General features: G+C 39.4%; 2 protein-coding genes across 21 annotated transcripts in view; one reads left to right on the top strand and one right to left on the bottom strand.

The window, feature by feature from the left end:
* GSTCD (glutathione S-transferase C-terminal domain containing) overlaps positions 1 to 8574 on the bottom strand; it is a 51138-nt gene extending 42564 nt beyond the window's left edge. For 10 of the 11 annotated variants that reach the window (XR_015803305.1, XR_015803304.1, XR_015803303.1 and 7 more), the window contains exons 1-3: positions 8275 to 8574; positions 3947 to 4378; positions 2308 to 2769 (exon numbers count right to left, since the gene is read on the bottom strand). Coding sequence is in view for 7 of the 11 variants with exons in the window: in XM_088163875.1 (XP_088020001.1) it covers positions 2308 to 2769; positions 3947 to 4357 (873 nt within the window). In the remaining 4 variants the exon portion in view is untranslated. Of the gene's footprint in view, positions 1 to 2307; positions 2770 to 3946; positions 4379 to 6696; positions 8236 to 8274 lie in introns of those variants that run through there. The other variant, XM_088163871.1, reaches the window with a different exon arrangement.
* INTS12 (integrator complex subunit 12) lies at positions 8320 to 25462 on the top strand. Of its 10 annotated transcripts, none has more exons than XM_088163880.1 (10): positions 8393 to 8438; positions 9840 to 10005; positions 10877 to 11032; positions 12804 to 12955; positions 14466 to 14629; positions 16481 to 16627; positions 17139 to 17326; positions 21059 to 21218; positions 22573 to 22725; positions 24512 to 25462. In XM_088163880.1, the coding sequence occupies exons 5-10, from the start codon at positions 14474 to 14476 to the stop codon at positions 25085 to 25087; spliced, it is 1380 nt and encodes a 459-aa protein (XP_088020006.1). In that variant the 5' UTR covers positions 8393 to 8438; positions 9840 to 10005; positions 10877 to 11032; positions 12804 to 12955; positions 14466 to 14473; the 3' UTR covers positions 25088 to 25462. The 10 variants fall into 10 exon arrangements, with proteins under 10 accessions (XP_014733839.1, XP_088020006.1, XP_088020007.1 ...); XM_088163881.1 differs by having other exon boundaries at positions 8395 to 8438; positions 12807 to 12955; XM_088163879.1 differs by lacking the exon at positions 8393 to 8438 and adding an exon at positions 8624 to 8642.
* Positions 25463 to 27205: the final 1743 nt, after the last annotated feature.

A 27205-nucleotide genomic window follows, 5' to 3' on the forward strand; every position in this document is an offset into this window, starting at 1 on the left:
CCTCTTACAGCAGAGGTCGTGAAGTCTCCTTAGAGACATTCAAAATATGACTGGACATGGTCCTGGGCAACTGGCTCTAGCTAACCCTGCTCTGAGCAGGGTGGTTAGATAAGATGAGCTCCAGATGTGACTTCCCACCTCAATTACTCCAATTTCAACTATTCTGTGATGCTGTGCCTGCTTTAAACAGAAAATTAAAATTCATTATTACAGGAACAGGCAAAAAAGGCCATGCAAAACCAACATTCTTCCCCAGATTTGTCCACAGCGAAGAATTTCCAACAGCTCCTCCTGCATGCTGTGTTTATAATACGCTTAGGGTAATCACAAATAATTAGCAATAGCTAAAGGAGCAAAAGAAGGATGAACTGTGTAACTTTAGTATTTAATTTCATATCCTAATAGTAACATGGGTAAAACCACATTAATTTTGTTAAGGAAGAAGTCTTTTGGAAAGCAATTCTAAGAGGCACTGTTACACTTGTTATCAAGTGTTCTAAATTGTATTTTAAAAAGTGAATAATGGTTTTTCCCAGATGAGGAACTGAGCTTTTGTTATACTTCTATTAATTTTCAACAGTTACAACTAATAGAAAGCATAACAAAGGTAACCTTAGAATGATAACAGCAATGAAATGAGGTAATGAAAAACAACCCTTCAGCTCCATTATCTTACTTTTGGTAATTATAATTACAATCAGCTAGTCAGGTCTCCTCATTTTAACAGGATGATATTTTCCAGACACATACTCACTTAAGACTTCATTATTATTCACACCCTTAATTCAAAGTGGAACTGCAACTACAGTGATTTTTTTAAACACGATCCAGGAAGTCCAGTATACAAGTGACAAATAACACTTCAATACAGAATTAAACACTGGGGCTTCCATCAACAAGAGCAGTTTCCACTCACTGCCTGCAAGAAGCTTTCAGATGCAAGTTTGTCAATTTTGACAACTGTGGGCATCAAGATATAATTACTTAGAAAATGATCATTTACCAGAGAACAGAAATAAACAAACATTATCCCAGAGCTCTTATAAATTAGGTAAAAATGAAACTGAAAGACAGGTTTTCAGGGCAATCCTTGGTGTGAGCTAACACAAGTGTACTGTAAAATATCTAGTTCATGAGCTGCAGAACACCAGGGCTCAAGGGTAACATATAAAAAGTCAATAAATACAAAATTCTCAGCTGCTCACAGTACATCCACAGAATGATTCCAACTACATTGCTAAAATCAATTAAGCACCTGATGCAAAAATCTTCTCATGCCTAGCACCAGTAAATCAAATATTACTCTAAAAGTCATGCTTTTATTTAAAAAGGTCTTGGAAAAACAAAGGATGAAATACATGAAAGTAATTTTTTTAATAGTAAGAAAGCATTTTGCCTTAATACTTTCGTTTAGTATCATCCATACAGAAGTTGCTGTTCACCTCCAATAATGTGATTTGCAAAACAAACAAAGCAGATGTGAATTAAGAAGCATTTCTGTAAAATAATTCAGCATCTCAATTCAAAGGCAGCATATTGCTATCATCATACAGAAATCCGCTGAGAATTATGATACTGGTTAAAGAAGTTATAAAGTGGACATTTGTCACATTATTTGATAGTCGTTACCTTGATTTTTGAGACTGTTATCCTCAATCTGACTAACAGCATTTTATCCAGGAATTCCACTTGTTTTTAAATGCCATAAGGAGAATTTGGAAAACCAACTTGCAAAATCAAAATGCAAATGTTCCTGGAACAGACATCAGTTTAGCTATAAATCTCATAGAGTAACTGCAGGAATAGAACAGTAGGAGGCAAACTCATTGTATCATTTTACTGTGATGGGAAATAAAGACATAGTTGTAATTTCCTTAAATCTCTCCTGTGCATCTATCCTCATAAAACTAAGTACACAGATTGTGCTGAGCAAGACTCTTGCACAGTCTTGCCACAGAAGATTTTCCCACTGTAGAACTAGTTTTTAAGCTAAGCTCAAGTCACCTGCGCTAATATTTTTAAATTATTATTTTCTGGGCAAACTGGTGCCAAAATATTTCAGCATAATATTTTAACAGCTAATAGTGTTTACTAACCATTGATATGTTCTGTATCTAGAAGTAACTTTAGTGACCTCACCAATCCCTATTTTTTGTGTTTGTACAAAAACAAGACAAATCTTTGATTTTGGGTTAAGGTAACATTGTAAAAAACACATGATGTTTCAAATTAACATATTTTACAACTTTTAGGTTCTTATGTACATACACGTACACTCGTTAATATTTGCATAATTTGTCAGCTTACCAAGAACTGATGGATGCATGGCAAAAGCACTAGATCTGCCACAGTAAAATAAAGCCCTTCTGCAAAAACATGGTCCAAGAGCGGAAGGTCAGAGGTCTTTGTTCTCCTGATGTGAGGAGCCTCCCTGTTGATTGCATCTGGTGCTTCCTGAGTAAGTAGTTTAGAGAAAGCTACACTCAGCTCCAAACTTGAGGGTGGATGTTCGTGGACTTCCCCTGGTTTTAACTCCTCTGTTGCTTCTTCACCAAGCACAGGCACTCCAGTCTTGGCACCTGCCTTCTGCTGTTGAAGTTTCTGCCTTCGAATTTTGTCATCGTTATGTACTCGGACAGGTTCTCCAAGCTTCCTTTCAAACAGTAAAATGTCAGGAGGAATAGCTTGGCAGTGCTCAGGAGAGCCTGTCAAAAATCTTTCAACAGCCAGAGGTATGCTGATCTCACACAGCCTGGTCCACTGGCTAACCTGTCAAATAAATTTTCATAATTAATGTCTCTACAGAAAGAGAAACAAAACCCAGGGTAACTTCTGGTTACTCAATCATTTCAAGCAAAGGAATTCCAGCTTTAAATACATTCTTTGTTTATCTTAGAAACTCAGATATTTCTGTATCGCTTTTACAAGAGCAGAGTTAGGAAGCTAAATCATACATAAAACGGCTATTCGGTAGAGCATGTTTTTATTTATTATTGACATAAAATTAGGGTGGTTGTGAAACTCATAAGAAACAAAGCTGTGAACTGAGTTGAAGGCACAGTAATCAATGACAACTATGGAAATAGCAATCAAGCCAGGGTGGAGTTCAGCCTCTTGAGAGGCATGAGGAAGGCAAGGCTAGATGGGTGAGCTGCCAGATGTGTGAACAGCTATGTGATAAATGGCCTGACAACTCAAAGGGAAGTGCTGGTTAATAGTTCACACTCTACCTGAAGGCCAGTTAGGAGTGGAAATCTTTAAGGGCCTATGCTGAGGCCTATCTCATTTCATCATCTTTCCCCCGAGGAGGGAGATGGAATACACTCCCATCAAGGATGACCGGGAATTGAGACGAGCGGACAACAAATTCTCAACAAACTCCAAGGCAGAGCTGCTATTCACATGAGCCTGAACAGACTAGGGAATGAGCTGAGAGAACTGATGTGAAACTCGAAATATTCCACACCTAGGAGGGACTCATACCGTGGAATGGTACAGGCTAGGGACTGACCACCTGGTCAGGTAGCCACTCCGCTGAAAAGACAGGGGACAACCTGATGAGGATAAGCTAAACAAAAGCCACCTTGACAGTGAAGGCTAACAATATATAGTGCTCTTGAAACCAAAATGAACAAGAAATTAGGATTTCTTAGTTGACTTCAAACTTTATAACTCATTTATACTGCTAGACATGAAACAAAGATCTGACCTGCTTTTTAACATTAAGGTTCATTTTGTGCTGCTAAAAAGTAGTACCTTCAAAAATAAGTATTTTTCATCTTTGTGCCAAAAATACAGGTACCTCTCCATAGAGGAAACTGCATTTTCTAAGCAAATTAAGTTTTTTACTAAAAGAAGCTACTTCACAAAAATATTGAGTCTATTTCAGAGCATTTAATGCTTATTAAAAAACCAATCAATGTACCTAAGAGAAAGACACACTTACCTCAGCACAGGCTTTTAAGCAGGTCTTCTTAAAGCCCAAGAGTGCCAAAACATCTTTTTTAGATGGATCTGCCTCGAATGTTTTCTGTATTATATGTCTTAAGACCACAGAAAGCCCAGCTCGGCAGAATTTGTCATCTTTCACGACAACAGCAGGTAAACTGCAGCTCTGCACAACCACTGGAAGCTGACACCTGGAGATTAAATGGACATCAAGATCGCCAGCAAGGTTTTTTGTCACACACGGATCACCCACGTCCTCGCCAGTTGGCACTAAGAAAACTTTAAATAATTTGCAGTCACAGTAGGATAGCAAAAATAGTGAGATAGATGTATGAAGAGGAAAGATACTATCTCTGTACTGATGAGAAAAAGCCAAATATAAATGTTCTTCAGCAACATTATTTTTCATCTTCTTCCTGAGATGAAGTTCCTGGAATAGAAATCAGAGTACAACATTCATAAAAGAATACAGAATTTTTAAAAAAGAAAATAATGTAAAGCACTGGTTCTTCCACTATCTGCTACAGCTGATTTTAACATAAGACACTACTAAAGACATCTTGCCTGAATAATTGGCAGGCCCTTTTTTAAAAGGAAAGAATGGTTTCACATCTACACTGTCTATTCACATACCAGATCATGAATAGGAAAATGATTCCTGTAATTTTTTTTTATATTTTAGCATATTTCTGACATCAAACAAAACCTAAAGAAAATATTTAATTTTAAATTTTTAAGTTCATAAACATTTTAGAGCAAGGTGCTTCTTTTTTTCACATTAAAATTTCCCACAATATTAACCACACATTATTAAAAAAAACCAAGTTCCTGAGCACATATCTATAACAGTCAGTTCCCTATTACAAACATCTGTCTTTTTGTAACTGCTAAAAGGTATTTAGCAGGTATTTAGGCCATGGGAAATAATATTGGTTTCTGTATTAAAAATTAATCTAGAGTTGGGCAAGATAATAACTGAAGGACTCCCAAGGAAATAAACATTCATCTCGTGATACTACATGAACACCTCAAACACACAACTACTTTACAACAACTTTAAAGCAGTCAAATTCAACAGTAGCAGAGTTGAAATTAGTATCTTCTCAGTATATTAAAAACTCAAATTAATTTTCCTTACAGTGTGTTGAAAGCTACATTTTTCCTACTACAATATTCCACAGGAGTTTAACATAAGGCACTGATGCAGTAACTTTTCTGCTCTATCACTTAGCAGAACTGCCCATTCACCTTACAGATGACAGGTGGCACTGAAAAGCCTTAAACACTAGATGGCTCTCTTATAACGAGCGTCACGGACCACAGCTCGAGCGCAGTGAGGAAAAGAAATTTAAATGTTGCTAAGGAAGGCCAGAATAGGGTTTTATATGTATAAAGCACGAGTGGCACTGGAACAGCATCAGACATATACATAACTGTCTAGATTAATAAGGTCGTGCACAATTAAATGAACACGCTGCAAAGTATTTAAAAAAATAGTTTTCATTTGATACATCTTGATTATTTATTTTTTCCACGTCGACATGTACATCACACTTACTACTTTATATTATCTACCACAGGGCCAAATCAATTACCCAAAAAGAGGGAGTGGAAGAATAAAATCAAGTCCACCTGGCATTAAGAACATACTAATGTCTGTTACAGTGAAATATTTTTAACGATTAAATGATAAGAACAGTGGCTCTGAGTAGTGCTGTTTTTCTTTAGTTAATACACTGCCACACAAAGAACAGAACGGTACACAATGTGATACCTACTCTACCACAAGATATTTTATTTGGGTAAATCTTGACAGCATGGAAGTTGAATAAGACTCTATACATCCTAAATGCAGCTCTGTGGTAGAAATCATACAGTGAAGGCACTGCCAGAGAGGCAAATCCAGAAGAGTTACCGCTGCCATAGTCACATCCATAGCTTCTAGCATTTAAACTCCTATTCTCGACTACTGTACCTCTTTCAATATTAAGAAGTACTCTTATATGCGTTTGGGTTATTATTTTTGTTTTCCAAGGGAACTCAGAAAGCTCACAAGTCCATCTTTTGCTGGGCATGCAAATCACCCAGACATATACATTCACCTCATCACTCAATTTTTTCTTCTAGTTGATGCTCCTGGACTCAATCAGCTATTTTGGTCACTTTTGTGCTATGCAAAACTGCTAAGTATTTTGGTAAACTCTGACAAGGTTTCTATTTCCAAAGTATATTATTCTGTAGTTTCCATCTATTAATCACCCATTCTTACAAATTATTTTTAAAAACTTCTTACAAGTAATTTTAACAAAATGAGCTTCCATAATGACTACAACTTGTTACATAGATCATTAGAATATCAAAGCATTCAGTCTGGATTTATTCGAATTGTTAGTTATTGCAAAAATGTCTATGTCCCTCCACCATACCAGTAACTGAACATCTCACACTTTCCTCTTAAAGAGCCTTGCAAGGTGGAAGCTTCCTGTGTTCCTGTTACACACGTGAAAAAGCAAAAGCACAAAGAGAATTTTTAGTTCAGTGTCACTGAAAATATGCCCTAGGGCAAGCCAAAAATTCAGACATTTTTCCTTAAGGGCTTTATTGTTTGGTTGGTTATGAGATTTTGGAGTTTTTTAAGGTCAGTCAGTGACAATGAAAACTACAGTCAGGCTAATTTTATTCTCAAACCTCCCACAGAAGAAAAACTAAAATAACCGGTCCAGGAGTTCAGTCTATAAGTGACTTTACCTCTGTTTCCTCATTGTTTTCTGTGAGAAGAAAGGCCTTCTTGAATCATCACTTCAGCTGAGCTGGACACTCTTACACTGCAACACCTCACCCCTCTCCCACATTTTACCTCCAAGAATTCCTTCTAATATTTTGTTTCTAAGCACTGACACTACAAAGTCGCTTCCTATATTTTTTGTTTCCAATACAGGTGCTTTTCCACACTGTTTTGGCTCTGCAGAGTCTACATTCCTTGTGGATTTATGCAAAGATTTTCATTTCAAAGACTGAGCCTACCTAGTTGTCCATTCTCACTTAAGTCTTTTCACGTAACTACTACCCATCTATTAAATGTGTTTATTAATCCCTTGGCAGCTTACTGAGACAAAAGCAGACACAGATATATATACAATAAAATGAAATGTGCAATGCAAAACTAACCAAACCTAATAAGACATTGCAGTATTTGCTCAATGTATTTTTCCCAGTGCTTTTTTCCCCTAATTAGACGGTAAATTCTGTGCCAAGAGATGGATATTTATTATATTGGCCATATTTACAGTAGCCACTGTTTGAAAGAGAGAAAATGAAAAGCAATGATCAACACAGGATTTGCACTGTAAATTAAAAGACAAATAATGTTGCCTACCTTTGGTATAAAAGACATCTACTTAAAAATTATAAATATTATGTAAGTGTAACTTTCACTAGCTACGCTGTTTTTTACCATTTTCTCTTCCCTTTCAACACGCACTAAACAAGTTAAATTAGTTTCACTCAGCTGCCCTGTTAACAATGTAATAAAGAAAATCGCTGCTTTAAAAACCAAGTGTTTCCCATAAAAATTAAAGACAATTAAGTAAGTACATAAGCATTCTCTTCCTTTTAATCCCTGAAAAAGATCCCATTCATTTGTTGATTACCATACAGTAAAACAGAACTTTTGTTAAGCAGGTACGTTAACATTTGAGAAATGTTTAATATAATGCTCTTTAAAAAGGTGGCAAATATTTAACTTAGTGCAAAGTATTATTTGTGCTTTAAGGCACATAACTTGAGAGCCTGGAGTTATATTTCTATCCAAGACGATGAATTTACGGGATGCATTCAGGGCCACCCCTGCACCCTCACGGAGCCCTGAGGGAAGCACAGAAGAGCTTCGGACCCGAGCTTCAGGCGGGTCTGTGAATAAAGTGAAAGTTGCGGACGGTGCTGGAGAGCCAGACGCAGGTGGGCCACAGAGAAGAGAGCCGGGACATCGGGGACAGAGAGTAAGACATCGGGGACAAAGCCAGGACATCAGGGATAAGACGCAGGACGTGGGGGACAGAGAGTAAAACATCGCGGACAGAGCCGGGACATCGGGGATAAGACGCAGGACGTAGGGGACAGAGCCGGGACTCAGGATGGGAGCACACGCCCGAGTTCGGCGACTACAGAGAGCGACACCACCGAACCAGAACTCTCTCACAGAGCTGCTCCGTAAAGCCTCTGCTGCCAGCTGCTCTCGGCCCCCAGACAGCACTGCCAAACCAAGCCCAAGACTTTTCCACAGCCACCTCCCTCTATCTTGCCCTTTCTCCCGCTGCTTTTCCTTACCCCGGCCCGGCCGCTTCCACCCCGGCTCCGCCCCTTCCTGCGCGGCTTCGGCCCGCGCACACCGCCCGGAACTACCGAGCGCGGCCCGCGGTGTGCGGGGGGACTTCGGCGGCGGCGGACCTCGGTCCTCCTCCTCCTATTCCTCCTTCTCCTCCTCGTCTCCGGTGAGGCACCAGCGGGCGGTTCTGCGGGGCCTGGAAGAGGGTGCTTGGGAGGAGGAAGAGAGGATCGGGAAGAGGAAATTTGGGGTGGGTAGGGGAAAGGAAGAGGGCGATTGGGAGGAGGCAGAGAGCGATTGGAAGGATGAAGGAAGAGGGGAGTTGAGCGAGGACAGAGGGCGTTTGGCAACCGGAAGAGGGAATTTTGGGGTTAGAAGGGGAAGAGGGGTTTGGGAGGAGGCATAGGGGGTTTGGGAGGAGGGGGGGAAGAGGGAGAGCGGGAGAGAGCAGAGGGGTCTGGTGAAGAGAAAGAGAATTTGGGGGGAGGGAGAAAGAGGAGGTTTGGGAGTGGGAAGAGGCGTTTGGGATGAGAAAGGGGTTGGGAAAGGGCAGTAAGGGTAGGTTTGGGTGGGAGAAATAGGGTGTTTGGTAGCAGCGAGGGAGGAAGAGGGGAGCCCTCAGGCGCACTTGGCCGCTCCTTCCCTCGGGCCCGGGTGAGCTCTGGGTGTCCGGCGGTGCCGGCAGGGCCCGGAGGGAGCGGCAGTCGCGCTGTCGCTGCGGGAATCCATGGTGCCAAGGGACGGGCACACGGGCACGCACGGAGCCGCAGCTCCGAGAAGTCCGTGCGGGGCAATAATGGTTGTAGGAGGGTGGCATTTTATTGTTTTGAGCCTACTAAGGCGTTGCTTTCAGATGAGAGGCCCTTCCTTCGTAAAAAGAAATCCCAGGGAGAAATTTGCAGCTAGTATGTTGCAGGGGGTCACGTTGTGGCTTGAGCATAACTGTTTCAGAAATTCGTTTTTAACTAAAGTTTGCTTCTCTCTCTGAGAAATTACCAGGAGGATGGTACCCAGGGATTTGTACACTTAATAAGTTTTAGTGTAGACATTGAATAAGGCAAAGGTGAAAACAGTAGTGGAGGTGTACTCAATTTACCAGTGACTTAAGTCAATGAGCAGTGACGTGCTGAAACATCTTCAGGTCCATCTTGTGCAGAATATTGAAGCTCAGTAGTAGCAGGGCTTAGCAAATCTCAGTTGTGCAGGTACAATTATCACAAAATATCCTGAGTTGAAAGGCACTCACAAGGATCATGCCATTTATCAGGAAAAGGATTCATAAGGAAAATATGTCACTATTGCTGCGTTGAACAAGTGTGTTAGTGACAGCAGACGCAGATAAGGGTCAAATAGTTGGTGTCTTCTTTGCCACAGACTTGGCCTGTAAGGTCTCCCAAGGCCTTTTGCCACAAGGCAGAGCTTAAGGAGAGGAGGAACTACTAGTTGTGGAAGAGGATTGAAGCGGGATTGTTTCCCTGATAAGTCCATGGGGCCCCGGTAGACTGCATCTAAGAGTGCCAACAGCTGACAGGGTCTTCACAAAGCTGCTTTCTGTCATCTTTGAAAGGCTCTGAGACTGGGAGAGATCCCAAAAACTGGAGAAAGGCAAATCTTATGCTCCTCTTCATAAAGGGCAAGAAGGACAAGCAAGAGAACTACAGACTGGTCAGCCTCATTCCTTTCTCTTGTGGATGGATCATGGAGGAAGCCGTTTGTGACATAAGAAGGAACAGGTAGAAACTGGGAAGAGCCAGATCTACCAAGGATAAACCATGTCTGATCAATTGGCTTGTTGTCTGTGACTAAATAGCTAGATCTGAAGATGGAGGGAGTATTGGATACCATCTGCTGTGGGCTGAGGGGGATACAATGGAAGCTTTAATTTACCTGAGATTATTATTGGAAAGATAGAGCCAGTCTTCGTACTCACATGCATAGTGGGAGAATGAGACAGCACAAGTTAAAACCTCCAATGGAAATGAGGACAGTGAGGCATTCTGGACAGGTTGCCCAGAAGGATTTTTTGCATTCCTGTCTTTGGAGATTTTCAGGATCCAGCTAGAAAAGTCCTGATCAAGCTGGTCTGAATTCAGTATTAACTTTGCATTGAACAGGAAGTTGCACAGGGTGACCATGTGGGATCCCTTCCACAGGGAACGATTCTGTGATTCTTAAATAATTCACTGTTTCTGTGGAGAAAACAGCAAATACAGGGCATTAGCGTAATCTTAAAAATACTAGATAAACCGGTTACGGTGATATTGATTGGAATACTAATTTAAAAATACATGGTAAAATTGTAGAATAAAATGCAAAATTAAGGATTCCACTACTAGTAACTCCAGGGCAGGGGATCTTATACGTGTCTTAAAAGATTCTTTGAAGAAGATGACAAGGAAATTAGAACTGATTAATACAATTGTTCTCATTAATACAGTTATCTAGACTACTGAAGTGTGTGAGTTTTGAGATGTTCCTTGTGGAAAGTAACTGAGAAATTCTGCTGTCATAAATCAAGTGCTGATTAAGATACTGTAGCAAAAACTGAAAATAGCAGTTCATTTTTTCCTGCTTGTAAGATTTTCCTTGATCTACTTTCTTAAGACTCATCAGATCTGGAAGTGACCTGGAAGAGGCATTATTGGTAAATTAAGCAAAATCTGCCACTGTCACTGTTAATAGATGTAGTGAGGAAGAGGGTAAATTCTGAGGAACAAAAGAATCCAAAGGGACATGGAAAAGTGAATTGATTTCATGGTGGTAAGTGAAAACCAGTGCAGTGAGTGTGTTGGAAAGAATAATAAGCTGTTGATTCATGTGACTGTGTTTTAAGGTAACTGCTACAGATCTTGAAGGTAGCTGAAAAGGATATGTGAGTGAAAGGCTTTTTAATCATCAATGTCAGCAAAAATTAAAAATATTAATGAGCCTATAAAAGGGTGGTGTAATAGCAGAAGTCTATAATAGCATTGCAGTATAAATATAAGATGTGTACTTTCTTGGAAAAACATCTTTAGTAGTACACCTACCTCAGAAAATAATAGGAATGGAGCTCAGAAACAGATGGTTGAAAATGTGACCATATCTGAAAATATAATGGAAATAGATCCATTTAGCTGCAAGCTATGATGAATAAAATAATACATAGGCAGGCATGCAAAATCGTAGATGGCCAATGAATGAAAAAAAGAAGAGGGCTTCCACACCCTATAAATCTAATGAGTCTTAAATTGGAAGACTAGGTGTTCTGTAGAGTGCACAGTTAAGGTTGGTTGTATTTGGCAGAAGACAGTAGTATACTCAAGAAATGAAAGAATCCAAAACTTCTTGGATGTTTTAAGAATAAGAACTCACTGATAAACATCTATGTTTCCCCATGGATTTAAACCACTTAGAATAGTCCACCTTGGGAGGTAACAGAGGCCTAAGTTGAGAAAGGCTGATGTGTGAATGCTGGGTTGCAAGAGGGTGTGCTTGCTTGGTGCAAAACCTGTTCTGCTCAGGGTTTAAGGATTTTAACAAAGCCCTCTGATCTCACAGCAGCATTATCAATCTAATACAGAAAAGACAGTGTCATACTCACTCTTTTCTAAACAGCATTTGGATTATTTCCTGTACAAAGATTCCACTTCAAGAAGAAAGTCAAGGAGGTCTATATTGCAGAATAGCCTATGGCATCATCATTGAAACACTCTGCTATCCTTGTCTCGAGGCTGTCACGTTGCTGTATGCTGACTTGACTGTCAGAGGACCAGTTTGTAAATGAAAACTTGAATGAATGAAATTGGATCTTAGGTTTAGAAGTGGCAAACCAGTTTGATAGTTAAAAACGGTTTGATCTGCAAACATCTGGAAAGGGCCGCTACCAAAAGCAATAATTTGCCTTTTGGACCAGGACAGATGTTGTTAGTAGCCTGTTTGACAGCAGTGTTATTATGGTCCCATAAGGAGAGCATAATTATCAATTTGCTCTTTTCAGATGATGCTATTTTTAAGATAGTTTTTGATGTGTTCGTCTTTCTGTTGAATATGCTTCCCTTCTCTAACTCACAATTTGAAAATATTTGCCTAAGCTGAGCATACTTGAACTGTTTACTAAGCCCACTTTCCTCTCTTCTCATGTGAAATTTCTTGTGGTATGTTAGTCGTAACTGTAGTAGCCTGGGACATTATAATTGTCCTCAACAACAGAGAAAGAATTGCTGCAATTACATAGCAAATAAAAGAATAAATATGGAGAACCCTTTTGAAATTTGGGGTTTCTTTCAATATATGTCTTTTAAAAGCTGGAGCTATAAACAAATATGGAAAGTGTTACCTTCAGAGAGATGAAAATTGAATTATGTTTACATTTGTTCTCTAAAGAGAATGGTTGTGAATGACTGTTGAGGCTGCCTGTTTCTCATGTACACAAGTATATATTCCTACTAGAACTCTCTCTCCCTCGGAGAAGAACTCAAAGAATTTTTTTTAACAGGGAATTCTACAAAATATCTGAAATTAGTGTTTCATTTCTGCTGTTTTCCTTCAGCAGAGGGTTTAACAGAGTCCTGGTTTAAGACTATGTGGTACTGACACCTGGAAGGCATATTCACAGAACAAAGAAATGCAGGACATAATCTACCCACAGATCTCAAGAGCAGCCTGAACATTTATCAGAGGTAGATGCATAAAGAAGAGAGGGTATGTGCTTTCTATGCTCTGTGAATTCACTTTTTATAGTCATGAGAGAGAGCTAATTGCCAAGACAGGGCTTGCGCTGCAGTCTGTGCTTGATCAGTGATACAGCTGAGTAGCTGGTGTGTAACACTTCCTGGCAGAAGTTCTGTGGCCACCAGAAAATGATTTGTCAAGTAGCAAAGATTAAGGAAGAGAGAAGGGGCTCTTGAAGAGGTTTCCTAACTCTCTGCTGGGTCCATTGATAAAATCCCTATGAAGTTCTGTATGTTGAACTCCTTGATGATCTCAGTCGAGCAATTCTCTGGTGTCATGTGAAAGCTCAGCATGAGATAAAGGTTCCTGGGGACTTGTAGGCAAGTGTGGAGGGAGCAGCCTGCCAGTGCTGGTGTTTTGGCCTGAGAGGTAAAAGTTCACTGCCATGAATATCAAAAGGAATTAATCAGACAAAACCTTGGAAACCTCAGCTGTAAAAGCTGTCCAGACAGTCTTTTGATGGGAGGCTTTTCCAGAATGTCTTCTAGATTATCGTAGGTAAAAACCCAAACCCACTAATATCCTGATGTGTTTTAAATGAAATTTAAAGGGATTATTAACAATAACACTTATCATACATTTTTAGAAAAGATCAGGAAACCTCCGGTGTTATTTCTTAACTTATTAATTGTTACTTACTAATTTAAGTTAGGTATCTATCTTTGTAGGAACAATTTCTGGTGTAAATGCTGTTTCTTAGAGTTTTTTTTAAGGAAATTAACACAGAGTGCTCCAGAGTGCAGGAATGTATTGCTATGAGGCAAACAGTTTTATAAAGTCGTTGTAACCTTTTCCTCAGTTTATTCCATTTCCATGAGCACCGTGGCATCTTGCAGTTCTGGATAGTCATTGTCTGATATTACACTTAGACTGTCACATGAGTATGTGGATAAGTCACAATCTGAGTTATAAATTTTTTCACTGCTTCAGCTAAATTTAAAAATTTGGTTTTCAGCTATTTTATATATATATAAAATAGTACACTAGCTGTATACATATTATATGATACAATGAGCTATTTTTCTCAGAAGTTTCAAAAGTTAATTCTACAAGTAAGATTTTTCCTAGTTGGTCTTAAATGATCAATGACTTAGAAATCACAGTATGTTAAGAAGGGTGGTAATTGCTTTTCTTGAAGTTAAAATTTATTTTGCATACTTTTCAATATTTTTATCTATGAAATATCAAGAATATGATATGAAATATTTTTTCATTTATGTAAGTATGATGAGTTTAATTTCTGAATATCATATATGCCAAAGAATGAATTTGGCATTTCAGACGTCTAGTCGTATTCTAAGCTCTGCAGCACTGAAGTTCAGTCATCTTCTAATGATAATTAATTGACATATAACCCTTGCTGTGGTTTAATATAATTTCATTTTTAAAGGAAATATCCTAATTGCCACATGCTCTTTGAATTACACCCTGTGTGAATAAAGTTGTTGTTGTTTTTCTTTTCTTTTAATTCCCGTTGAAGACACAACTATGGCTGCTACAGTGAACTTGGAGCTGGATCCCATTTTTCTGAAAGCTCTGGGCTTTTTGCACTCGAAGAGTAAGGACTCTGCTGAAAAACTCAAAGCACTTCTTGACGAGTCGTTGGCCAGAGGAACTGACTCAAGCTATCGTCCCTCTCAGAAGGTACTGGTGTTAGGGAGCATGGCTCCTTTTTGTGTACCTTAATAGCGCCTGCTGTTCCCAGCTCCTCTTTTACAGCTGAAAAGTTAAAAGAGAATCAGAAGTTGAGGAAAAAGAGGAAGTAATTATGGACTGTTCATATTCATCATTCCCCTCTTCCATACAACATAATCCATTCAATTAATGGTAGTTAATGGGAAAAAAATCTCTTTACCTTGTTCATGCACCAAGACTTAAGTGATATTCAGCATTATATCAGACATGGCTGTGTAAGGTACATCCAGACTTACATATTTCTGCAGTTACATTTCAGAGCTAAAAGGTCTTTAAGATATAGATCACCTTTGCCACAGGTAAATAAGAAACAAAATTAGCTATTTACCAATAAAGCTGTATCTCTTTCCTTGAAATTCTGTTGATAAAATCATATGAGGAAAAAGTGGTTCAAAGCAGAAATGATTTGCAGGCTGAAACCACTGCTGTTCAATGGACAAACATTGCTTTTCATCTATTGAAAATCACTGAACACCTGCTAAAGAGAATATTTGACTCTGAGGTGAGTGTATGGAAATAGGCAGGCAGGGGCATCCTCGTGGTGCTGTGTATCACCATATGGATAATGAGGTCTTGTTCTCCCCTAGGATGCCTGCAAGTTAGCCTGCTGTGTTCTAATGATGGTCTGTATGCTGATACATTTGCAGTATTTCATTTCTACATGGTTCCAAATAACTAAAACATGCTAGTACTGCTCCGCATACGTCATGCTTTACTGTGTGGTCTCACTCCTTTCTGTTCATCTTAACTCCCTGAGACCTAACACAGGTCTCAAAACTCTCAAGTGCCCTTTATGTCAGAACTCAAAGAAGCAATGTGCAGTTTAAGAGGAAGCAGGGAGCAGAATAACAGTGCAAAGAGTTTTGGGAAGCCAATTCTAATAACAGCTTGCCTGGCAGTCACCTGCCCACGGGTGAAACTGAGGCTCGGGCCAGAGGAAGAAGTCTTTTGTTCTCCTCTTTTCAGTTTATATCCAATATCAGCACAACTGCAAAGGTCAGAAATGAGAAAATGTGCAAGAATTCCTTTCTTTGCATTTACTGGCTGCAGGGTTAATTTGTGGTTGACCATGAAATCCAAGAAGAGAGTAGGGAGCACAGGATTACCACAGTCAATTCAAGCAACTTTGGAGGGCTGAAGTTCAGGCCTTAGGACCTGTCCTGGTATACAGCAGAGAATTGCTCCCATCTTACCAGCTGGGACGGGGTACCTTGCTGGTGCCCATCAGTGTGACTGGTCACTCATTTGCAGGCTCTCCTGGTTATTATCCATTTGCTGACACTAATGTGTCATTAATAGGAACCATTGATTTATGTTGAGATCTAAATTTGTTAATCTGATATACAAATATGGACTGAGATTAAGGGGAGGTCAATATTTCTCTCCATGAGGAAATGAAGTATTGATGTCTGGTTACATCAGTTGTCAGCTTATGTTTTTAGCTTATATTGAATTTTGTCCTCAGAGCTATCCTCAGAAAATTTGTGTTCATTACCTCTTTGAATTTTAAAAGCAGAAATATCTCCAATTAATGTTCCAAAGAGGATCTGTCTTTGGAAAAGGAGCACCTTTTCCTCAGAAAAGTGAGTCGTAAGGGAAGATTTTATTAATTCTCTGCAATTCAAACACTAATTTGTTGATGTGGTATGAAAATATTTTAAGAAATGTATTTTAAAAAGTGTGTATGTAGATGATCAGTGTTTTGTGGCATATTGTTTGCCTACTCTGTTATCTCACTAATTGCAAATAGATAGGAACTCAATTGCAGAATTTGGCTTCAATTTTTGTTTCTGTTTACAGGAAGTGGAGCAACCAAAAGTATCTGTTACCAAACCCATTAAGCAAGAGCCTAAAGCTTCATCCAGTTTGCCTTCTGGCAACAACAATGGCAAGCCCACTGCATCAGAAAAGGTGAAAAAAGAAACAGAAAAGAGATCTGCAGATAAAGTAAGTTATTTTTGTTCTCTAGTGAAATAACTTGTTTAATAAATTTAAGGATGTTTTAGACAAAAGCTCCCCTTTTCAACTAATTTTATGGTGCCCGTGAGCTATATTAGCCAGTAATGTTGCCATTTAGGCAGTCTAATAAATGCCTTCTTGTAATTTTTGTGTGGTTGTTTTCCCTGCTCATTGTGGGGAGGTTGGATTTACAGTGCCTTCCAAACCATTCTGTGTTTTAAATCCTAAGAGGTTATCTCATAAGAGATTACTAAAATGTAGCAAGTTGAAATGTGATATTGCCAAAGATTTTTCCAGGATTTTGAGGTAAAATACAAAAAGGAGACTTGAGCTTCTAGTTCATAAGTATTTTCAAGAAAATATTTAAAGAAAATACATAGTGTGTGTGCTGCGTAACGTGCACCTTCTTATACTGTTAATCTCGTTGTTCCATTTTAATTCTTTTTAATAATCTGTTATCTTGTTGCATTTTCACATTCTCGGTGTGTGTGTTTAATAGATGAAAGGGGATCCTGCTGAAGGAGCTGATGCACCAAAGAAGCCCAGAGTAGAGAAGCAAGAGGCTCGTTCCTCTCCTATTACAGTTCAGACGAGCAAGGATTTATCCATGCCTGATTTATCTAGCTTTGAGGAAACCAGTGCTGATGACTTTGCCATGGAAATGGGATTAGCCTGTGTTGTTTGCAGGTAAGTCAGCGTTGCTTCATTCCAGCTAGGTGTAGTTACCTTTTTTTAATTGTGTACCATTGAGTTAATGCTTCTCATAGTTTTAATTCCAGAAATCACTTAATCATTTAATATCCAAAATTGATAATACATGTAAGGCTTCTTCATGAATAAGAATGGTTTCTTGAAAAAGGAACCTTTAGAGAGTGAACCAGCTTTTCTTCTACAGGAAAGGACAAGAGAAAAATAAAACTAGATATGATACAAACCCTCTCGTGACAATTACAATTTTCAGTTACTGGAAAACAAAATATTAATGGCTAGTGATAAGCAATTTTTAAAAATCAGTTCTCATCTAAAAGCACTTTTAGGTGGTATTAATATGAGATCCTGTATGTGTTGATTTTCTTTTCCTAATCATTTGAGGTCAGTTTACACATAGCCATGTTTTATCAGCAAATACATCTTGCAGTGAAGACAAGTTGTTCTTATGTGCCAACAAGGGCTCTAAAACTGGACTTTATTAACATGGTACATTTAATGTTAACAGATGTATGAAATACTTTTGAATAACCATCCTAAGATCAAATCATTCACATCAGGATTTTGTTTCACAGATCTTTTATATCCTTGTTAGGTCCCCACTGCTGCCAAAAGGAACAGTTTGGCTCTCCCAGTTGTATCTCCTTCCCTGGACTGTTTAGGGAGGTGTATTGCCAGTACAGTTTATGATCAGCTGAATCAGCCCCTGGATCAGTTCTCCACGTGGGTGTTTGAGTAGATTTGGGTTTCAGTCAGCTCAGTAAGAGTAAATGCTTATGCTGGCACATGTGTGCATGCAGGAGTGTAGAGCCAGGACAGAGAAGAGGGACAGGCCTTTTGGAAGCAGTATGTTTTTTAGCTCAGCTTGAGTCACTTGGGAAATGGTGCCTTATAATTTTATTCTTTCATCATTTCCATGGTCGTTCCTATTGTGAAGATAGCAAAGTGTTGCCAGTGCACGGCAGATAAATTTCTGTAGTTACAGCTGATTATACTTGTTACCAGTCGGGGCCTGATGGGAATTTTTGTTATTCACATATGTTAGCTCAGGGATTTACTTAGTTCCTTATTATAGACATTGAAAAAGGAAGAAGTATGTAAATATCTGAACTTCACCTTTATTCCTGCAAATTCCATTTTTGCTGTCTCTTATAAGAGAGTGGTATGTTAAAATGCTACTAAAAATAGTAAGGTATTGCCTTGTTTGGCAGGAGGGGGTAATGAAGTTTTATTTAGACAGTCTTGACCTGCTGTGGATGATTTAATTCTGTGTCTTCCCTGGCAAAGAAAAGCACTTGCAAGCATAATAAATAAGAAAGCCTGCAAAGTAAAGAAACTGAAGAAAGAAAATGTAACTCGTGTGCCCAGTGTAGCCAAGACTTTGAAAAGCACAGGCCAGACACATGGTTCCATTAGCTGTTCCACAATCCGTGTTTATTTAGCCTGGCTGCTGAAGGCTTTGCTTCTACTGTTCATGGTCCCAACTCGAGTGTTCTTCCAAAAGATGTATCTGCCCTGGCTAACTAAAATGTCTCTGATGGCAGACACACGGAGAAGCACTGCCAGGGAAGGAACAGCTCCTTAGGGAGAGAGTGGCAACAGTCACCCTAGTGCTCTTGATTGTTTTCATTTTGCATGGAACCTGCTGAAACTGATGTCATATGGTTGTCTGCCTCCAGCTCAGGCTGGACTGGATGTTTTCACGAGGACTTGTGCTTTAAAGTTCTGAATCCAGCACATTGGTCAGACAGTATTCCTCTATTCATTGCTTACTTTCAAAATGCACACCCTTTTTGGGGTAATATCTTGAGCCAAAATAATAACATCCCTGTATGTTTTTAAGATTTCATCTTTTAATAACTCAGGTTTTCAAACAGTTGTGAATGAAAACATGTCAAATTGCAGAGTAGCTGGAGTTTGTAGCAAAAGAGTTTATATTGCTTAAGAAGACAAGTTAGCAAGAACCCAGCTGTGGGTTCACAAATGCAAAAAAGTGCTTTTGAATATTAATTATTCCTTTTTATAGATGTAAAAACTAAAGCAGTGGCATGAAATGTTTCTTCAAGATTTGCCAAGTATCAAATGTATTTTCATAGTGATTAGGGGTAATTAATGTTGATGCCTGTGGTGTTTTTCTTCTTGTTGTTTTATATCAAGTTAGTTGTTCTTTTTTCTAAGTTAGGCATAAGGAGGGAATGAGTATTAAAATAACTTCATCCTCTCCAGTAGCTGTAGGCCTTGGAAAAACAGGACAATTCCTCAGTTATGGAGTTCAACTGGTTCCCTAGTTGTAAGAGGAAATAGAAATACTGCGTGCAGTTTGTAGATGATAGCAAAGTTTTCCTCCCAAAAAATATTTTTTAAAGTCTGGTTTGGAAACAGCAACCTGATTTTCTATGAATACTTGATGGTTTGGTTGGCTTTTGAAGGGAAAAAATCATCAGGTTTGTTTCTTAGTTATAATGTAAAAATAAGGCTTAACTTGTTTCTGAGCATGAAGAGTTCATGGGTTTTTAATCAGTTGGGGATTGGTTTTTGTAATTGTAAAATAGGGTGAGTCTCTCTCCTTGAGACTGTTTGCTCTGATCCAGTGTATTTAGAAATAAAAACCAAACAAAATGTCTTTTAAATATCCTGAATATAAAATAATGGACCCTAGAATTTCAGAAAGATTTCCCCTTCTGTTTTTAAGTAGCCTGTTTAAAAGATAAATCTTTCTTAGAAAATGTTCTAGTACTTATATGGACAATGCCTTCAGACTTTGTTTTTCTGTTATATAAAGAAATAAGGGATTACCTTTCCCCATGTATCTACAAATAGAGTTTCCATGGTTACCTGGGTACCTGCTCCTCGGGGATATGAGCAAAAGCAGCTTAGCAATTAAATAGCTTGATTTGTCATCTGAAAGAAGGAATCGTTAGGAAAATGGTATTTGGGTAATTCACAGGCAGACTCCCAGCCATGTATGTATCTCTAATGTGTCATTTATACAGCGTGATTACTTTCAGCAGGCCCTATGCAAAATGAAGCCCTCATCACCAGCTTGCATGTTTGCTTCAAGGCAGGACTGCACAATTAATCCTTTCTATTCCATCTCTCTGTGATTCTGGTATTATCTCAAATTCCACGTGCCTGTTTCTGTGGTAGGGACCAAAGAGATGGCTAATAAAACATCTTCAAAGTAGCATAGAGCTTGGGTGACGATGCTTTTAAATCCTGCAGCAGAAAGCACTCCTACTTGCTTGTCATTGAGAAATTATTTGTTCTTGAACTGTATTGCTCTGCAGCTGACAGCAAAATTACCCGAATGGAGACTGTCCCTCATATGCTATTATAATGAGGAAGTCATAATTGATGTGCTGTGATGTATCCATAAAATGCCCAGGTGAACCAAAGCAGGCGAGACTTACATTTCTAATCTAAAAATCAAACAGGGAAATCAAGATTGTCATATACACGTGTTTAATGAAATAGAAATCTTCAAATTTCTTGAAAGAAATTACCTTTAAAAAATACCAAATTTCTAAAATATTAGTTAGGCAGAGCTGATACAGAAAGAAAAGGAATACATTTGATTTGCCACAGGTAGAAAATATATGTGAAAGGAAAAATATTTTTATTTTTTATCTTAAGCCTTGCAAAATTTTCAACAATTGGATGATCCTCTAAGTGCTTTCTCCCATAATCTGTTCTTAACTATTTGCTCTGCAGGCAAATGACAGTTACTTTTGTGAATCAGCTAGTGGAGTGTCAGGAGTGCCATAATCTCTACCACCAGGATTGCCATAAACCTCAGGTGACAGACAAGGAAGTGAATGATCCTCGACTTGTCTGGTATTGTGCCCGCTGTACCAGGCAGATGAAGAGAATGGTAGGAGTCAGTTTTTTGTCTCATGTGAGCACTGTTAGAATACAGCAGGCTATTTCTACTGTGTGAGAATATTTCCTGGGTTAAACAAGTCTTAGGAAACATGTTGGAGAACCATTTTTCTCTGCAGTGCTTCCCTTGCTGCAGCTGTGCTTTTTAATGAAGCATCTCAAAGAGTATTCTGTAATGCACTTCTTAAAGTTTTTTTTTTAATCAGAAGGTGAGTGAAGAATAGTGAAATAGGATTGTTTTCTGCTCCGCAAGCAGAAGTTAAAACCTTTTTTTTTTTTTTTTTTTTTTTTTTAATTTCAAGTGATACTCAGCTTTTAGTAATAGCCCTGCAGTTAAAAGTTTTCTTCTCAGCTTTGGATGTGAATGGTTCTTTTCCTGTAGGACAGAACTGCAAATTTCAGTCTGACATGTTGAATGTTCTCAGGGTCAAAAATAAGCTGAGGATACCACATTCCAGTAAAAAAGAAATAAAATAAAAAACAAAACCAAAAAAACCCCACACCACTAAAAAAAAAAAAAGCCTTTATTTTGATTTATCTGCATGACTGAACAGTATCCTACCAGAATCACACTCATCTCATTATGAGAAAGAAACATAAGACAGCACCTTTGGGTGCATGCAACATTAGTGACTTTAGTTCTGAGGTTTTAAAATCACACCCAGAATACAGAAAAATTCAGCAGAAAATGTGTTTTGAAACTGTTCTGCAATAACTTAGCAAGTGTTATCTGTTGAAATGGCTCCACTAAGAAACAAGGAAAGAAGGCAAAGTAAGATCCTGGCCTAGGATGTACCAGCATTGACTGAAATACATGATTATTCTGATGATCATCAGGCCTTTGAACTCAGGAGTGTTTGCTTGAGGTCAGTTCCTACACAGGGTAGGCAATTCAGCCATTGAGCAGTTGCCTTCAATACGACTTTTCCTTTTTTGTTTTGGCATGAATTCTGCTGTTTTGCCTGCCACTTCTTAGCAGGCTCTTTCAGCCTACATCCCAGTACTGCTGGACTATGTCTTTGTCTTCTGCAAGTTCAGCTGTCTTTGCCTTATTCCTGTAAAGGCCCAGTGCTTTCCTGCTCTCCAAGCATCAACACTGCCACTCTTTCCACTCTGATATAGCAAGTTCTGTTCAGGATGCTTTTTGACTGGACCCTGTCTCCAGTACCATACCTGGCACATCTCCACATCCCCTATTGTCTCATTTCTCAGGGACCATTAAACCTGATATTGTAAAGGCTAGATTGCAGTCTTAAAATGCTCGTGCTTTTTGTTAACAGTCAAAACAGTCCCCGTTATGTGGCCCATAACTAATTCAGGGTGTTTTTTTCCTACCACTTACACAGGCTCAGAAGACACAAAAACCACCTCAAAAACCAGCTCCTGCAGTGGTTTCAGTTGCACCAGCTTTGAAGGATCCATTGGTCAAGAAACCAGAAATCAAGTTAAAACCTGAGACACCACCAGCTTTTCTGGCATTCAAGAGAACAGAAGTCAAGGTAATGTCATTTAAATTTACCAGAGAAAGAGTTTATTTCATTGCACATATAATAGGGTTTTTTCAATTAGACCAATCTTTTCACTTAAGAACCATAACTGAAAATGATCTCCTACACCAGGCTGACTGAGTAGTACCACAGCAGAGTGGGTTTGCATGAACACTGAAAAAATGGGGGAAAAAACCTCACTTCTCATGTGGATGCCCCACTGAACACTGGAAGTGTTCAAGACCAGGCTGGGTGGCGTTCTCAGCAACTTGGTCTGGTGGAAGGCATTCCTGCCTATGGTAGGAGGGTTGGAACTAGATGATCTTTAAAGTTGTTTCCTCAACCTGAACCACTCTGTGAATTGTATAAAATGCATTACTTGCTCTCTCTAGTCAAGTAACTTATGTGTATTTTGACACTTCGAGGACTTTTTCTTGTGGCAGTAGTGGCCTTGACAGTGCTAGATTTGATTCTTGGATTTGATCATCTTTAAGATCTTTTCTAGGCTAGAAGGTTCTGTGATTTCATTGTAGGGAAAGTGTTGCTGACTCTGTGAGATTTAATTTAGGAGCTTCTTAAATATAATCTGCTCTAGGGGGTGGCATCCCTGCTCGTGGTAGGAGGGTTGAAACGAGGATCTTTAAGAGGAAACAAGAGGATCCCTTCCTGCCCAAACCATTTTGTGATTCTGTGTTGCTTTATGTTTCTGTTTCTCCAAGTTAAAGTACTGTCAAGAGTTGGTCAAAGGTGATAAACCTGAAGTAATGTGATACTAACAGAGCAATCTAATACAGCATGACCCTTTCTTGGGAAAATACAGCTTTAACTCAAAATCAAAGCAATCATTCATGTGCTCAAAGTTATGTTTGCCATTGCTCTGCCTGGATGCAAACCATCACAAATACTAGGATGAGTATTGCTCTTGCACTTATACTACTTGTGAATTACTTCTTTCACCTCAGCAGAGTTATTTATGTGCCTAAACAGGCTGTTGGACCTTTGGCCTGATTGCTTCCATCAACTTTGTTGTTTAGAAGCTGTCTGGGTACACCATAAAAGGAGTATTACTTGGATAGAGAGGTTTAGTTTTTGTTTTAACTCTGCCATTTGGTGTAACTCTGATGTAAATAAACATGTCCTCCTCACCTGAAGCCTGGGGATTATAGGGTTTAAGGTGGGGGAACTCAGTCGAGATAGCACAGTGCTTCGCAGGCAAAGGGAACCCATGTTTACAGAAAGTTTGTCTTTTTCAGTACCTGAATGGGAAGAGACAAAAGGATAGTACTTTTTTTTTTTTTTTTTTTTAATTCTATCTGTGGTACAAGCTGCTAAGAACCAAGAAGAAAGAAAACAGTTTAGCTAGGACTACTTTGACAATAAGACTAATAAATGCAATACTTAATTGCTCAGTGTCATTTTTGTCTGAGCATCTGTCAGCTTGTTAAAAAGTGATGCCTGGTAACAACAGTAAATGAATAAAAGAGAAAGCAAGCCATCACCTTTTATATAAGTCACAAATCTGGACTTTTATTGCTTATGTGTGGTGGTCTGCTAAGTGTACAGAAGTAACGGGCGGGAAAAAGGTATTGTTTTTTCTGTGTGCGTGGGAGATTAAAATTGGCTGTACCTGGCATCCTTTCCTGTTCTTGTTAGTTCTTGTCAACTCTGGTGACCAGTGATGAAATATTGTCCACTGGGTGTTCCTGAGAAAAGAACTGAAACAGAGGCTCAGTGTATTCCTGCTGCGATGTGTTACACAAATAGATGCTACTATAATAAAAATGCTTATTTATTTTAGACCTCAGCGGCAGTTTCGGGGAACTCTGCCAGTACAAGTGTTTCCTCTTCAGCAACGAGTGGCCTTACAGGATGGGCTGCTTTTGCAGCCAAAACCTCCTCTGCCAACCCATCAGCTGCCAAACTGGGCTCGACAGCACAGAGTACCAGCGGGAAACCTGCAGCTTCTTCAAATAGCCAGAAACCCGTGGGTTTGTCAGGGCTGGCGACTTCAAAAACAGGCCTGGGGGCCAAAATAGCTTCTGCCAACAACAGCCCCAACCCGGTTCAGCTGAAGCCTCCCCCGCCACTGACCCTGGGAAAGACGACGCTGAGCCGCTCGGTGAGCAGCGACAACGTGAGCAAGGCCGGGCTGCCCAGCCCCAGCAGCGCCGGCCCCGGCTCCGGCAGCGGCAGCCAGGCCAGCGGGAACGGCAGCGCCGGCTCTGCGGGCAGCGGCACCGGCAAAGCCACGCCCGACACCGGCAGCCAGCCAGCGTCCCTGAAGGGCCCGACCTCGCAGGAGTCCCAGCTCAACGCCATGAAAAGGCTACAGATGGTCAAGAAGAAGGCTGCTCAAAAGAAGCTCAAGAAGTAGTCTGGCTGCTCGCTGATGTTGTCAGCTGTGTTCTATGAGATAGCGGCATCAGTGTTTTTCCTAAAGAAAATACTCCAGCTACTGGACTGAAAGAGGTTAAATCAGGGAAGCCCAAACCCTATGTTATACAGAAGGTCAAACTTTAATAATTCTGGTATTCCTTCTGCCTTTGCAAATCTGTGACTTGAATGTGTTAAAAGAATTCATTATTACATGCTCCTAGTTTTGCAGCTCAAAGCACCAAAACTTGAAATTGTAAAAGTTGGGTATTTTTTGATATTAAAACCCCCACATTTGTGTAGATACTTAATAAATTGAACTTGCTGAAACTATCATTCTTAAATGTTAATAATAAAATTATTATTAATCGGGGAAGTCATTGCCACTTTTCTTTTGCCCCATATTCCAATTACTTACAATGCTTCACATGTTCAAAGCCGTTTATATTGTGCAGTTTATTACTTCAAATTATAAAGCTTGTTAGGGGAAAAATACTTTATTTTCATTTCAAAATTTAACTGTTCAACAATAGTATATTTAAATTGAGATTTTTGGTTTGGCAGTTGGCTAAATTGGCCTACTTTGGTTTTATACATTGAGAAACTTCAATTAAAAAGAACAGAAGAGAGTCAAAACTATCTTCAGGTTTTCTTAAAATGTAGAGAACCGTCCTGTATTTGAGAAATATCAGGTACTCTAGCTCTGCAGTCTTACTCCTGAGCTGTTCTTCACAGTTTGTGCTCCCTCTTTTCATCCCAGCTGCTCCAGGTTGTGTTCATCTTAGAATTGGTCATGGTGGGCACTGGAAAGACTTGAGTGGCAATTTCCCTCCAAGCCTTCTGTGATGAGGGGAGCATCTTAAACATGAAAAAACATCTTGGACTGTATTGGGGTTGCATGCCCAGTTTTATTTTCTCCTTATCATACTCTGATTTGATGGGAAGTAAGTCACATTAATCTTCCCAAAGCTGAGTCTTGCCCATGATGGTAATTAGTGAGTGATCTCTCACTCCCTTTATCTTGACCTATGCCCCTTCCATCTTATTTAGCTGAGGAGGGGAGTGAGTGATAGAGCAGCTGGGATGGGCACCTGACATCTCTCCATGGTCAACCTACCACACGGACTGGCACAGGTAGGTGAGAGCTACTCTTTTTCTTTGCCATCCTGTATTTTAAGTGTGTGTAAAGCTTAATACGTGGCAGCTGTTTCCCATACCTCATTTTGTTTCTCCACAATTAAGATTTAGGCTAAAGTTCCTTAAACAGCCAAAGGAATAGTTTCATTTACTCAGGATTGCCTCAACTGCCAGGAAAATTTGCATATTTTTTCAGCTATTATTTCCTGTGGTGGGAAAAAAAAATAAAGGTTTTATCTTTGCAGTGCCTGCAGCTTCCACAGCTGTGTAAAAAATAACAGCATGAGGAGGAGGAATCCAGAACTTCCACTGCTTTTTGATCAGCCCATCCTTCTTCCTTTCTAGCACAGAGGGTTTTTAATGGTAGCATAGTAGGAAAAGACACTGAACTACTTTCCATTTGCAAACAGAAGGCATATTTTCTTCCTAAGTGTTAATCAGAAGACTTGCCTACACTAAGAAGTAGTGTGAAGATAGGTTCTTTAACTGGCCGAGTGCTCCTATATGAGGTTTTCATTCCAGTAGTAAAACCTGCTCCCAGAGGAGTGTTCAAGGTGCTAGCTGCCTCCATCTTGCCTCTGAACAGACATACAGCTTTGCCTGTGAGAGTGCAGGAGCTTCCATCTCCACTGTGCTGATTACTTTAGGTACCACCAATGGGGTGAACGCAGGCAGAAAAAGAATGATCCTTGTTTTTAAATTGTGGTAGCTACTGCCATTTAGAGTACTCCTGAGACCTGATTTAAGTGTGCCCTGATGTCTTTGCATGTATAACTCTGGCCTGGATTGACTGTAGGATCCCTCCATTCAGCATGAAATAAGTGATGCTGTGCCTTTTTGTGCGTGCCTCTTTTTTGCCTCTAATAAGGCCAAGTCTGGCTGCACTCATCGATAGCATTGCATTAGCAAAATCTGCAATACAGGTGTAGTTTGCATCAGCAAAAGACTTTCTTCCACTGTAACTTTCCCAGCTGCCTAAATG

Source organism: Sturnus vulgaris, chromosome 4 (genome assembly GCF_052056855.1).
Source record: "Sturnus vulgaris isolate bStuVul1 chromosome 4, bStuVul1.hap1, whole genome shotgun sequence".
In the NCBI taxonomy this organism is placed as follows: domain Eukaryota; kingdom Metazoa; phylum Chordata; class Aves; order Passeriformes; family Sturnidae; genus Sturnus; species Sturnus vulgaris.

What these genes read in the sequence shown, in the direction of transcription:
- INTS12 (XM_014878353.2), top strand. Translation starts at nt 14,474, where the DNA reads ATGGCTGCTACAGTGAACTTGGAGCTGGATCCCATTTTTCTGAAAGCT. An exon ending in GCTATCGTCCCTCTCAGAAG is followed by an intron (nt 14,630 to 16,480) that starts GTACTGGTGTTA and finishes TTCTGTTTACAG; the next exon opens with GAAGTGGAGCAACCAAAAGT. An exon ending in CCAGGCAGATGAAGAGAATG is followed by an intron (nt 21,219 to 22,572) that starts GTAGGAGTCAGT and finishes CCACTTACACAG; the next exon opens with GCTCAGAAGACACAAAAACC.